This window comes from Protopterus annectens, chromosome 2.part1 (assembly GCF_019279795.1).
Source record: "Protopterus annectens isolate FY-2018-M chromosome 2.part1, PAN1.0, whole genome shotgun sequence".
NCBI lineage: Eukaryota > Metazoa > Chordata > Ceratodontiformes > Protopteridae > Protopterus > Protopterus annectens.
Window position 1 is genome coordinate 353,124,140 of NC_056729.1, and position 14,117 is coordinate 353,138,256.

General features: G+C 40.9%; 1 protein-coding gene across 1 annotated transcript in view; it reads right to left on the reverse strand.

The window, feature by feature from the left end:
* Nucleotides 1-3,218: 3,218 nt before the first annotated feature.
* The window catches only part of HASPIN (histone H3 associated protein kinase), a 1,280,677-nt gene continuing 1,269,778 nt past the window's right edge, over nucleotides 3,219-14,117 (reverse strand). Inside the window, exon 13 of the mRNA XM_044063451.1 lies at nucleotides 3,219-3,825. Coding sequence (XP_043919386.1) covers nucleotides 3,618-3,825 — 208 coding nt within the window. The 3' untranslated portion in view covers nucleotides 3,219-3,617. The remainder of the gene's footprint in view (nucleotides 3,826-14,117) is intronic.

Consider the following 14,117-nt stretch of genomic DNA (forward strand, 5'->3'; position numbering starts at 1 on the left):
CGAGGAAGTTTGTGATTACCCTTGGGGCAGTAGAGAGATTAAAGGGTAAAGCAGAAAACTGAAAATGAGAGGGAAAAAAACAGAGAAATGTAAAAACTTCCTGAAAAGAGGGTTAATAGGAATATAAAGGTAAGCATCCTTCATATCCACGGACACCTGAAAAACCTGGGGTATTAAAAGAGGAAGCAGTGTTTGAAGCATCTGAAAAGAAGGAACCTTGAGAAAGGTGTTTTGCAAGGAGAGGTCCAGAATAGGTCTCCAAGTGCCATTCTTTTGAGGAAGAAGGAACATCCTGGAGTAAAATCCCTTCCCTATTTGGGAAGGAGTGACAGGCTGAATATTTCCCTGGTTCACCAGGGATCCAAGGACCTCTGTGAAGTTGTTCCAGAGGAATCCCTGAAAAAGGAGGGTGAGAATTTCACATCATGAAGAAGCCCTGACTGATGATGGATAGAAGAGAGAATCCGAAGTTGTGATATGCCAGTTTGGAAGACAGAGGGAGAGCCAAAGAGACATAAAAACCTGGCTGAGGGGGTAGGGGGTGCAAATGTTAAACAGAAGCAAGCTTGTCAGATAAAGGAGGCTTCTGGGCCACAGAAGCCTGAGAAGACTTAGGAGGAGTTTGCCACTCTTCCTGCCTTTAGTGGCCTGTCAAGGCTGCCTACCAAGCAAAGCAGGTCTAGTAAGGTCCTGCAAAGCCTTACTTTTTTTCTTGAAGAAACTTAAATATAGCAGCAGCAGTCCCAAAGAGATTTTTGTTATCCAAAGGAGTATGCAGCAACTTAGCCTTAATGTCTTCAGGTAGTGACTGCAGGCAAAGCTAAGAATAACGCCTCACAACAGAACCAAAGACAGCAGTTCTAGAACAGGCATCATAGCTACACTTGATAGAGTGATGAGCCACCTGAGAGGTAGAACCCAAAAGAGAAAGAGCAGGAGATTTTGCTTCAGAATCAGGTAGGTTAGAAAGAACCTGACAAGCATAGACAATCAAGGCCAGAACATATCTGGTCATGTGGGTCTGGTAATTGATGGCCTGAAAGGCCAAAGTAGAAGCAGTATAAATCTTAACAGTTCTCTCCATTGCCCTACTATCTTTACCTGAAGGCAGAAGCTTGAAAGGGGGTAAGAGTTTAGAAGGCTCGTCAAAGGAGACTTGACACCACAGCACGGTTAGCAGAAGGGCACTTAAGAATTGGGACCCCTCAGGAACCTTATAGAACCTGTCAGGTTTCTTTGTAGCAGGAGGCTGAAAATAAGGAGACTTAATCAGCTATAAAGGTGTCTAACAAAGCAGCCAACACAGGAGGTAAAGCAGAAGGTGCCCATCTGAAGCAGCTCATAATATCTTTTCTGGATATCAGACACTTGAGAAGAATCCCATTTAAAGTATTCCATCATTCTAGCTATAGTGTCTCCAAAAGACTATTTCTCAAAAGGAGACTCAGGACTAGCAGAATCTTCATCAGAATCATAAGCTGAAGGCAAAGACATCTGGGTAGATTAAGACAAGGAATCATCATCAGAATCTGAATCCTCATCTATGGAATTGGGTTCCATAGTCTGTTTGGAAGGAGTTGAAGTCCAAAGGGGAGTGGGCACAGAAACCCCTTGAGGAGGCTTCTGGGCTATTAAGGCATTAAACAGGCCCTGAGTAAACTACTGCCATTCCCTTTGATGATCCTTAGGGTTTACAGAGGTATGCTTAGTCTTCTGCTTTTTCTTGGTAAGGACATACATCAGCCCTAACAAACACTGGGGGGTGCAATCCTTGATGAGATTCAATAAGAGTACCCAGAACCTCTTCACTGACCAGAATCTGTGGAACCCCTCTAGTGCCATCAGAGATGATCAACTCCAGTTCCACTTAATGTCCGGAGCAGACACCTGTAAAGCCTCAGAGGACATGGGAAAGGAAGGAAGCCTCAGATGGGGTCACAGCAGACGAATCTGATGTAGACACTGGATGGCCTACAGAGTAATCACCCCCTTCTAGAGAAACAGCTGGTGAAGGCTAGACAGAACGGTAGCTCGGGGTTAGAAGATTCCGCAATGCTACCCTGGGTTAACAGTTAAGCCTCTGGGTTCTTGTGATAGATGGCCAGGAAAGACTACCGATTTCTAAGAGTCTTAAGCAGAAATGCTTTACAAATGCTACAGGACATATGGGTGTGAGAAGCACCCAGACAAAAAAGACACTCTGACAATCCTTATGGGGAATCTGCCTCCCTCACTGACATTTTCCCTTCTTGTATGACATGCACTCTAGGTAACCCAGAGAGAACAAGACCAAAAGAAAAAAGGAAACAGACCTCTAACAGGGCACTTACCTGACGGCTAGGTATTCAGCACAACAAAAGGGCATTCAAACTGATGAGTGATGATGGCGTTTGGACTGGCAGCAAAGTAATTATGGGTACCTGCATCCTTATGTCACCCTTACGCACTACATCCTGAAAGGGGAGCATACATGTGACGTACAGTGCATACAAGATCTAAAGACTTTGGTTTACTGGCCTGATATTGGGCTATCTTTGGCAGGAGATCCCTAGAGTGAAGAATACTGGAACAGTGACTTACAAGGACATACACCAGTGCTATAAGGAACTACTGTTTAGAAAGTTCCTCTCTTAGCTTGCTGGTTGCCCATCTCCACACTTCCAGCAACAATACTAACATTTCACAGAGAAAGGGCAGAAATATGGTGCAAAGCACATTATGACTAGGTCACGGGTATATGTCTGCGCAAAAAGAATATTTTTAACTACTGCACCTTACAAAGTATTTGGACTGTGTTTAAGCTTTAGGAATAACGGCTGAATATTAATTAACAAAAAACAAGCATAATGTCAGATTACTAAAAACTGTGTTCATTAAAGAAGCACATAATGGAAAAATTGAAAAGGAAGTGGGAAATAATTTTGATTTGAAAGAACTTTAAACATTAACCACAAATGATACGATGCAAGATATTTAAAAAAAGCTTTAAAAGGATACCCACAGAACCTCAGGAAGACTCAAATTTAACAAGCTTACATATAAACCTACTAAATACAAACTAAATAGCAATCAGATTTGGAAGGAGGTAAACAGAAGTGTCAAAATAGAAACTATGTGAACAAAGCAGGCACACCAGTTAGGAAGTCTAACAGTGCAAGTACACAAATGTGACAAAATCAGACACCTGCAGTAGTAGCAAACTGATGCAACTATTGTGATTTCAAGTTTGTGAATGCCAGCTTCTATATTTTTTTCTTTCTTTTGCTAATAATTTTCCTTAGGTGCTTAGCAAATATTAAGACAATAATTACAAGTATTCAAAGTCTAGACTAAAAATGTTCCTCCCAAAGAACAAGGTGGACAAGAGCTACAATCTAACCAGCAATGGTTAGGTGATTGTACCGGAACTGCCATCAGGTTACAGCAAAAAGCTTTAAATAGCAATGGAAAAAGAAAAACAGTAAGAGGTGTACAGACAAGTTCATCAAATGCAAACGAACACGAGATGGACACGACCTTTCCTTTTTATGCATAATAATTGACATATATAAACTCTATAAAATATAAATATATACACAATTTTCAAAACAGATACCCACTTTACAAAAAAGCAAGTGTCATTGAAATAATTTACTGCACTGCAAAACATCTACGGCAGAGCTAAATGTTCTGACTTCACTATGAAATTCTTTTATTTTTTTCCAGATAGCCTTCATGGGTGCAGTCCGAAGTTTTCTCTTTAAAACCATTTCATTCAGCATCTTGTCTGCGAGGTAGTGCAGCCAAAGAACATTACTGTGAGGGTTGTACTCAATCCAACTGTTCCTGTAGAAAAAAAAATCAACACCACACTTCAATGTCAGAACTAAGTGGTTATTTTAATGCAACAGTGTGATAAAAAAAAATAGTTCAACAAAACATTTCTGACACATTTACACTTTTTTTTTGTCACATGCATACTACTTGTAATGACAGTCTTCAATCAGCAACTTCCCCCTCAGAACTTTAAATTCCTTGTATTTACCTTATTTGGATTTACATAATTTGTTTACAGATTTTAGTCATCCTTACCATCTGCTTCACCTATGCTTTTCTAGTGTGAGTGATAGTACTCACACTGTGCATATTTGACAGGAGTGCAATAGTTGTATTTTGCTGAAAATTAATATACAGCAATGCTTATGTTTTTTTTTTTTCTTTTAAGCAAAAATGCAAGTTCAGGAAGTTAGATTATTAAGAGATGTAATGCAAACAAATGTTCACAGAGTCTGCCTTGCAGGAACTGCTGCAGTTTAAAAGTTTTGTAATCATAGTTAATAGATTAGTACTAGGCTAACTGCCCTTGTGGATCATTTTAAGTGTAGCCAATTACCTCATGTGATAATCAAACTCTGCACCTTGCGTCTGTAAGGTAAACACCTTAAACATTATACTACCCCTCCCATTCAGATAGAAAGAACAATTAAAGATAGACAGGGCAACATACTGCATAAACAGGGCATTTCAGCAAGTACAGCTACTCAGATGTCAGTATTTCAAGAGTTTCATAAGGGTTATAGGTCTGTTACACAAAATAGGGTACCCACCACAATGTATGGCTTACCTGAGGCTTCAAAAGCACTAATAAGGAGAAAATTAAGCAGGTTAAAAAAAAACATACAGTAGGGAAATGTGGAGTCTAAAGTGAAGCCATTAAGAACTTAGAAAGCAAGAGCATTTCCACAATGGAGGCAGAGTGAGGGGAAAAACGAAGTTATGTACTCACCATAACGTTCCATGCTTGCTGTCCACCTCGCCTTCATTCTTACTGGTTGGGTTTGGAGCCAATCCTCGGCTCCGACTTGGCCACATACTATAGCTCGAAATTTTTCACTTGGTTTGTGGCTGAATAACTATCCCATAATGCAGTGTGTGACACCCCAGATCTTGTTTGCTGCTAACCATAGCCATGTGTGTACACTAGTCCTATAATAAAGGATATTTAAAAAGGAAGAAAGTCAGAGAAGCTCCTTGTCCAAGGAGGAAATTCCTCCAAGTCCTCCAGATGTCTTAGGCTGGGGGAAGATGGGAGGGATCCTAAGAATGAAGGGCGAGATGGACAACAAACATGGAACGTTATGGTGAGTACATAACTTCTTTATGTTATGTTGTCGTATCTCACCTTTGTTAGAGAAAAATATATCTCCCATGATTATTCTTTGCAAAATGCATATTAACTTAGTTTCGTCACAAACATGTTTGATGAATTATTTAATATTCATAGGTTCATACTAGGCTATCTGCCCTAGGGCATTTATAAGCCTAGCCAGAGTATGTTTGGCTTTCGCCACCCATTTTAAATTAATTTTGCTATGCCCTTTTTCGAGGTTAGTATACTGTGCCTCTGTCTAACAGTGACACAGAAGTGATACCCGGGGTAAACCTACGATCTCCCATCCACACATCAAGATTCCTCTTGAAGAGAGTCAATGAGAGACTCTGCCTAACCTGGACTGGGATTTTATTCCAGAGTGAAGTGAGCCTCTGGGTTATGAATCTGTCCCTCCAGCATGTCCTATTTATTTCAGTGCTGAGGTTCAAGTCTCTCGAGCGTGTAGCTCGATGGGATTTGGATTTTTTGAGGTGCAGCATGTTCCTTAATTCCGGGTTGGACATGGCTTTATATGTCAGGCACAGGTCGCCTCTGGGCAGGCGGTATGCCACTGAGTAGAGCTGGAGTTTCTTTAACCGGACAGCATATGGCATCTGTTTGAGCCCTTTGATCCTCTTGGTGAGGTACTTTTGGGGTCTTTCCAGTTGCTGCAGGTGTTTGGTAAGGTACATCCCAAAAGGGGCATTGTACTCGATTATGGGCCTGATGAGGGATGAGTAAAGAGGCACGATGACCTCCCCTAATCTAGATGTGAATCCCTTCATGATTAGGTGGGCTATATAAAATGTTTTTTCTAACCACTATGGCCACGTGGTTGTCAAATGAGAGATTGCTATCAACTTGGGTCCCCAGGTCCCTAATTACTTCTTCTGTACTTAATGGATTACCACCTATGTGGTAATTTGTGGGCACTTTGTTTTTGCCAAAGGGGATGACTATACACTTTTTGGTGTTTAGCTTGAGGCCATGGCTCTGGCACCAGTTGTCCGTTTCTATGAGGCCCTTTTGGAGGATGCTTGTGTCGGCTGGAGAGTCGATTATAGCGCCCAGTTTGCAGTCATCTGCGAACTTGGTCAGCCACAGTCCTTCTGTGTTGGCCTGTACCTCCGAGAAATATATACCGAACAAAAGAGGTCCCAGGACTGAGCCTTGTGGGACGCCACTTGTAACTGGTTTGGAGTCTGACATGGCTCCAGCAATTCTAACCATGTGGGTTCTGTCCTTGAGCCAGTTTGCAACCCATCTGGTGACATAGGGGTTTATATTTAAGCTGGTGAGCTTATCTATAATGCCCGAGTGGGGTAATGGATCGAAGGCTTTTGCGAGGTCCAGGTAGGCTGTGTGGACCACCTTCCCTTCGTCAATGGCCTTGGTGACTGTTTCAAAGAAGTCGACCAGGTTTAAGAGGCAGGATCTGCCCTTAACAAAGCCGAACTTGGTAGGATCCAGTGTCTGTAGGTCCCCAATATCTTTTTTTATGAGGTCCATGATGATCCCTTCCATAGCTTTGCAGACCAAGCTAGTCAGGCTTATGGGGCGATAGTTTCCAGGGTCCATTGAGGCACCACCTTTGTGGAGAGGGACCACTGTTGCTGTACGCCACTCTTTGGGTACATATCCTGTAGTAAGGCTGAGATTGAACAGTAGTTTTATGTTTGGGTTTAGCTCTTCTTGGAGTTCATGTAGGACGCAGCCCTGGACATCGTCTGGTCCCATTGATGCTGTGTTTTTTGCTTTAGAGAGAGCGGCTCTTACCTGAGCATCTGAGATGTCAGGGGGGCAGCACTCTGCTGGAATAGATATTTGCCCTTTTGGTGGGGAAGGGGGGAGAAGTTTGCGCTGAACCTGTCAGCTAGGATGTTGGCAACGTCTGTGGGTTCGGTGTATTTTTTGTCATTTTGGACTAATTCTGAACATATCTGGGAATTCCCACCCAGGTTTCTAACATAACTAAAGAAAGCCTTGTGATTAGCCTTAGTGTCCTGTGCAATTTTTCTCTCGAAGCTGGCCTTAGACAATTTTATGAGTGCCCTTAGTTTTTTGCCAGTACTGATCAGAGATGCCTTCCCTTTTTGGGATTTTGCTCTATCATGTAGTAGCTTCCTCCTTCTATTGTATAGTTTGTTTATGGCTGGGGTCCACCAGACAGGACGTCTGCCTTTGGAGGACTGGGTCTTGGTTTTATTTGGGATTGCATGATCTATGCATTCTTGAAAGTGTTCATAGAATGCATTTATAAAGGATTCTGCTGTCTGGGCCGTATTTTCCACAGGCCCGGGGTCTTTGAAGGATTCCACCTCAGTTTTGAGGAGTGTGAAATTTGCTTTAGAGAAGTTTTTCACTGTGGTTTTCTGGGCAGGGGGTGGGGTCGGGATGTGAATATCCAGTGAGATCAGTTTATGGTCTGATCTTACTAGTGAGGGATACACTTCTGGTCTGGAGCATAGAGTCCCCATGTTGGTGATGATCAGGTCCAGTATGTTTTCCCCTCTTGTGGGAGTGGTAACAAGTTGTTCCATAGAATTTGAGTTTATGAATTCTAGGAACCTTCGGGCTAGGTTGTTGGAGCTAGAGTAATGCTCCCAGTCTATGTTTGGGTAGTTGAAGACGCCCAATACAATGGTGTTTGGAGAGACCTTCATATTTTCCAGTGTTCTCAGGAAGGCCGAGTGGGGTTCCTGGGTTTGGGAGGGTGGTCTGTAGCAGGCTATAAACTGGAAGGCAGTTTTACCCACTGTTAGTTGCACATGGATATTATATGTAGTACAGATGCACAGTTATGCAAATCACAATTACTTATTGTAGTTCTGAGTGTTTCACAACTGCACTCTAATATCAAGTTGCAAGTGTATTAACAGATGACTGAATGTAAAAAAAAGTGATGGAGTTAAGGGATGTTGCATAGACTGGTTTCTGAAAGCAAGAAAGAACACACTGTATGTAAGTTCTGACCTTCCCAGGCTGGGATGGATAGTTACAAGGAATGTTGGGGAGTTAGAATGTACTGGTACTAAAATGAAAAAGGTCAGGAAACAAGACTGCTTAACAAGCCAGGTGGCCTGTACTTTTCTAAAACATTATCGATACTAAAAAACATGATTGTTCACATGCAGCATTAAGCGAGAAGCATGAGGGTATGCAGAAATCCTGTTTAACCACGTCAGTATTCTGCATGCTTGTTATTGATAAGAAAGAGTGTGTATTTTTGCTGCTTGGTGAGACTGGTTTTAAATTGTGTAGATAGTCTCCCTACACTAACGTATGTGGATTTAAATAAAAAGAAAATGTTTTACACATCCTGAAGAGTTATTCTTGACTCAAGACTAAAGGTAATTAATGTTATGTGTATTTTAAACTGCAATTTAACATTTTGGTGCCGTGCTGGCAATCTGAACTTTGATCTTGCTGCGAAATACTGTGGAATGAATTATAAGGGCCCAGTACAGAATGTTCTTCTGTGAATTCCACACTGTTTTGTATGGAATGGTCAGGTTGCTGCGGTGGTGCAGCGGTTAGCGTTGTCAACTCACAGCAAGAGGTTCTCCTGTTCGATTCTCGACTGGAGCACCTTCTGTGTGGAGTCTGCATGTCCTCCCCGCGGTCGAGTGAACTTTAAAAACATGCAGGTGTGGGTGTGCCTTCTTTGAAGGTTGGGTGTCGGGCTGGCAACTCAGCACCATAAAAATCCATTGCCAATCATTAGCGGACCGGAGTTCCGTTGTGGCGACCCCTAACTGGGAAAGCCGAAAGACTCTGGTCAGAGCTCGGACACTTTTCAGGGCGTGCAAACATATAGGCTAAACATGGTAAAAATGGCTTTGGAAAAAAATGTTTTTCTTTCCTCTTTTTTAAAAAAAAGAAACTGCAGTTCAAAGTAATAGTGGCGATGTGTTTACTGTGTTGTTAAATGACTGACTCCTTTTAAGTATATGCTGTGTACTGCTTTGTTAAATGACTGACTGCTTTTAAGTGTATCATATGTCCTGTTTTGTTCAATGACTGACCTTGCTTTTAAGTACTGTTTTGTTGAATGCCTGACTTTGCATGTCTGATTTTGATTTTTAAGTATATGAAGTTCCTGTTTGCTGAAAGACCAAGTTACTTGTTCGGTATGTGGTATCTGCTGCCTTGTAGAAGGACAGAAATTTGCTTATTCGTTGTATGTAAAAGTAATAGTGGGCAGTTCCCACCAGACTTAACAAAAAGTTTATTAATATATAAAATAAACACAAGGAGGTGCCTTGTGTTGAGGGTGGTACCCTCAAGGTTATAGTGGGTGGATCCCACAGCAACTAGGACAAATTGTTACTGTATATGTATATATGTATGTATGTATGTATGTATATATCTATATATATATATATATATATATATATATATATATATATATGTGTGTGTGTGTGTGTGTGTGTGTTTATATATATATATATATATATATATATATATATATATATATATATAGAGAGAGAGAGAGAGAGAGAGAGACAATTTTAACACAAGGAGGACCTTGTGTCAAGGGCGGTAGCCTCAGCAAAAAAGGTAAGTATGACTGTTTGCTTTCTGCTGCTTTAATGTACGACTAATGTCTGTGTTGTTGTGTGATGTTATGACTGCAGAGAGAGAGAGAGAGAGAAAGAAAAAAGTTAAAAGTAGAATTACGTCAAATGTATGTGCCCTACAGCATGTTGAAACGCAAGTGTGTCTGTTGTTAAATCAAGTCCAGGTGTGACTGTGTGAAAGTACCCTCAAAGGGTCCAAAAGAGTGGTCAGTTATGGACACAATTATCCCAATTGCAATGCTGGAGCTGTAACTTTTGAGCTCGTGATGCAATGAAAGCAAGGGGGTGCTGTGAGAAAAGCCTGATCAAAACCTCTCTATTGTCACTGCATTATAACAGAATTCCTACTACCCTTCTCTCTCTGAATGGTGTGTGGATTGATATAGTTATTTTTCTTTCCTCTAAACTGCCAGGATCTGTAAGGTAAGTTTACAAAAGGAAAAAAGAGAAACAAAGATAAGCAAGCAAGATTGAATCCCTGAAAAGATAACATCTGCATATTTTATGTTTCATAGTTAAAATAAAAGAAGTTGTAAGCATTTGCATGACTGATTTCAGCTTACTAAAAATTGTTCTGATGGAGTATTTACATTAAATGAAACTTATGATAGGAATAAAATTCATAACTTGAAAGTTATTGAGTGAGTGAGTAACAAAATGTCAGTATTTTATTCTTGATATACGGAAGCTCTAGAAAGGGAGAGAGTCAGCATTAAGGGGGTTACAGGATGCTAATAAACAGCTGTTGCAACAAGTAAAATATGTTAAGAAAGCAGTACAGACCAGTAAAAAGGGATCCCTTTATCCTGTTTTGGCAGGTTTGGGAAAAAAAATAAAAAGTAGAGACTTTTAAAGAGGATAATAATCCTCTAGTAGCTATTGAACCCCACCCCCATATGTATCAACACGGGTGGCCCCTGTACAAGGATCTGCTGTTTCTCAGACCTCTGAAATTTTGAATACAAGGTCAGCGTGGTACTGTCACATCTCAACTTAGTTCTCCTGTTCACTTCTTATCTTTAGAACAGGCATCTGCAATCAAAAAGGTTTTCCTTTCTTCTTCCTATCATTCTCAACAAGCATCTACCTTTCCAACAGGAGCACTAGTGTTTGACACTCCTGTGGCTCATCACAAGCACTCACATGATAGAGTATAACAAGAGGCTACTGCCTCTGCAAAATATTTTGTTTGGCACTTTTACAAAAAAAAAAAAAAAAAAGAGAGAGAAAAATGGGGGGGGGGGGCTAATGCTGATTTGCATATACTATGTCTAAATGTTTTCTAACTGAAAGAAAAATAAAACATCCGTAAATGTTTAAGGTGGAATTTAAAATAAAAAAATACAGCCCTACTTTGACAGATTTAAACCATCTGCTTCAGGAAGTTGCTTCAAATGAAATAAGAACACAGTTACTTGGAAAAGGCTAAAATAACAAATTTCACTCCCACAGAAAATGCACTAATAGATAAAAGGACAGCATTGGTAAATTACAAAAGTGGGTCAGGCATGTAGGCAAAATGAAGAGAAAGCCCCTGCAGATTATTTCAGTCATCTTAAAGCAGTGTTTCATAAACATTCAAAAATACCAGACCCAAATGAACAAGCTAAGCCAGCTATTGCAGCTGCCTTTGTGCCGGGTTTGCAAGCCCTGTACAAAATAAAATAAACCAAGTGCTTATAGACTGGCAGGAAAAAGACAAAGTCCTTATTAAAGGTCACCAGATTAATCACCTCCTTCCTTCATACTTATTGCAAACTTATCTCATGACTGCTATGCTTTGTACTCCTTCCTATTAACATTTGAATGTATTAGCTGTTAGCTAACAAAGTTTGGTACTAACTTAGCCTGTCTTAGAAGGTACTACAGAACTTGTTTTTGTTTAGCAAGCTCTCTATAGTATAGTATGTATTTGTCTCTACCTCTTATATACATTTTCACCATTATCTTGTAGAAATATTGTCAATTATATGATGTTTAGCTATTATGTAAATAACTTGTATTGCCTAGCCTTAAAAATGTACTGTATCTATATTGCTATTAACTTTAGTGGAGCTTTTCTCCCCGGGCCTCTACTGAAAATGGACATATATCCAGTTGGACTAGCCCGGTCAACAAATGTAAAAGAAATAAGTGCTGCAAATCACTGTACTGACTGTGGCAATGTAATGAAACAAAAATAAATCTTAATCCCTTTGCTGCCACTGGATCCAAAAGGACCCTATGTTAAAGAAGTAAATGCAAAGCCAATTCTATTCTTGGTGAAACTGAAAACACTAGGTCTGTATTAAAAGTTACTTCAGACAGTTAAATACCAGTATCGGAATAAAGTAAAGGCAGTTGGTGTAACAAATGCTACTGTTACATATCCTGTTTTAAAACCTATACCCATTTCTTTAGGTCTGATTGACAAGAAAAGCATTCTTTTCTTTAACTACAACTGCGCCAGTGAATCTTGTGTGTGAGCTGGATGGTACCGTTTGCTGTACACCAAAAGGGGGTGTATCTAAATGTTCCAGCAGAATCAGTGGGGGAAGTGTTAAAATTCTTAGCAAAATCTGGGAGGAGCCTTTTTGAAGGCATTCAGACAACTGAAAACTGCTGCAGCAGGTACCTGCTAACTTATGGATTAAACATGTTAATGAAGTAGGTATATTAAAAATCTGCAAAATGTGTAAAAATAAAATTGAATCTATCAAACCCCCTCCCTAAAATTCCATAGTATCCACAGAAATCAAAAGCATAACAAAAAAACTCAAACCTGTAATTCAGTCTTTGATACAAGAAATAAATAGTGCCAGCTAAAAGTCCTTGTAATACTCCTATTCTTCATTGCACTCGAGGCCCTTCTCAGTATGGAGAACATCGATGTCTGTGCTGTAACTGAAACCTGGTTCAAGGCTCCAGAGAGCACCCCGGCACTATTAGGTTTTACCTCATATCATGCGTTCCGGACCCAAAACCCGGACCACACCACAAAAGGAGGGGGTGTATCCATATTCATAAAGGATACCCACACCTCCAGGTTGGTGGCAACGCACGAAGCTTCGGAAACCATCCAAGTGCAACTAACCATAGGCAAAACTGCTCTACAAATTGTAGCATGCTACAGGCCACCCTCTCAAACTCAGGAACCCCACACAGCCTTCCTGAAGACACTGGAGGGTATAAATGTATCTCCAAACACCATCATATTGGGTGACTTCAACTACCCGAATATAGACTGGGAACATTACTCAAGCCCTAACTTTCTAGCACGGTTCCTGGAGTTCATAAATTCAAATGCCATGGAACAGCTAGTCACTGTTCCCATGAGAGGAGAAAATATACTAGATCTCATTGTCACAAACATGGGGACAAAATGCTCCACACCGAAGTATATCCCTCATTGGTGAGATCTGATCATAAACTAATCTCACTGGAAATCCACATCCGCCCCACCCCAAACAAAAAGACCATAGTGAAGAACTTCTCTAAAGCAAACTTCACACTACTCAAGACTGGTGTGGTATCCTTCAAGGCCCCTGAGCCAGTGGAAACCACAACCCAAGCTGCGGAAGCCCTTACAAATGCCTTCTATGAACACCTCCAGGACTGCATGGATCAGGCAATCCCAAATAAAACCAAGACTCTTTCCACAAAGGGCAAACGTCCAGTCTGGTGGACCCCAGCCATTAACAAACTTTACAATAAGAGGAGAAAGCTATTACATGATAGAACAAAATCCATAAAAGGGAAGTCACCCCGATCATTATTAGTAAAAAATACGAGCACTCATAAAATCAACTAAGGCCAATTTTGAGAGAAAAATTGCCATGGATTCAAAGGACAATCATAAGGCCTTTTTCAGCTATCTTAGGAACCTGGGTGGAAACTCCCAGATATGCTCAGAATTAGTTCAAAATGATACAAAAATCACTGAACCCACAGACACTGCCAACATACTGGCAGACAGGTTCAGTGCAAACTTCACCCCCCTAAAGGAGAGATAACTATCCCAGCCGAGTGTAGCCTCCCGGACATCTCAAATGCGCAGGTGAAAGCTGCTCTCTCTAAAGCTAAAAACACAGCATCAATGGGACCGGATGGTGTCCCCGGCTGTGTGCTACACGAGCTAAATGAGGAATTAAACCCACACATAAGGCAGCTGTTTAATCTCAGCCTTACCACAGGATACGTGCCCAAGGAGTGGCGTACGGCAACTGTTGTCCCACTGCACAAAGGCGGCGCCTCTACGGACCCTGGTAATTACCGCCCCATAAGCTTAAAAAGTCTAGTCTGCAAAGCTATGGAGAGGATCATAATGGAGCTCATAAACAAAGATATAGGGGACTTGCAGACATTGGACCCGACCCAGTTTGGCTTTGTCAAGGGAAGATCATGCCTTTTGAACTTGGTCGACTTCT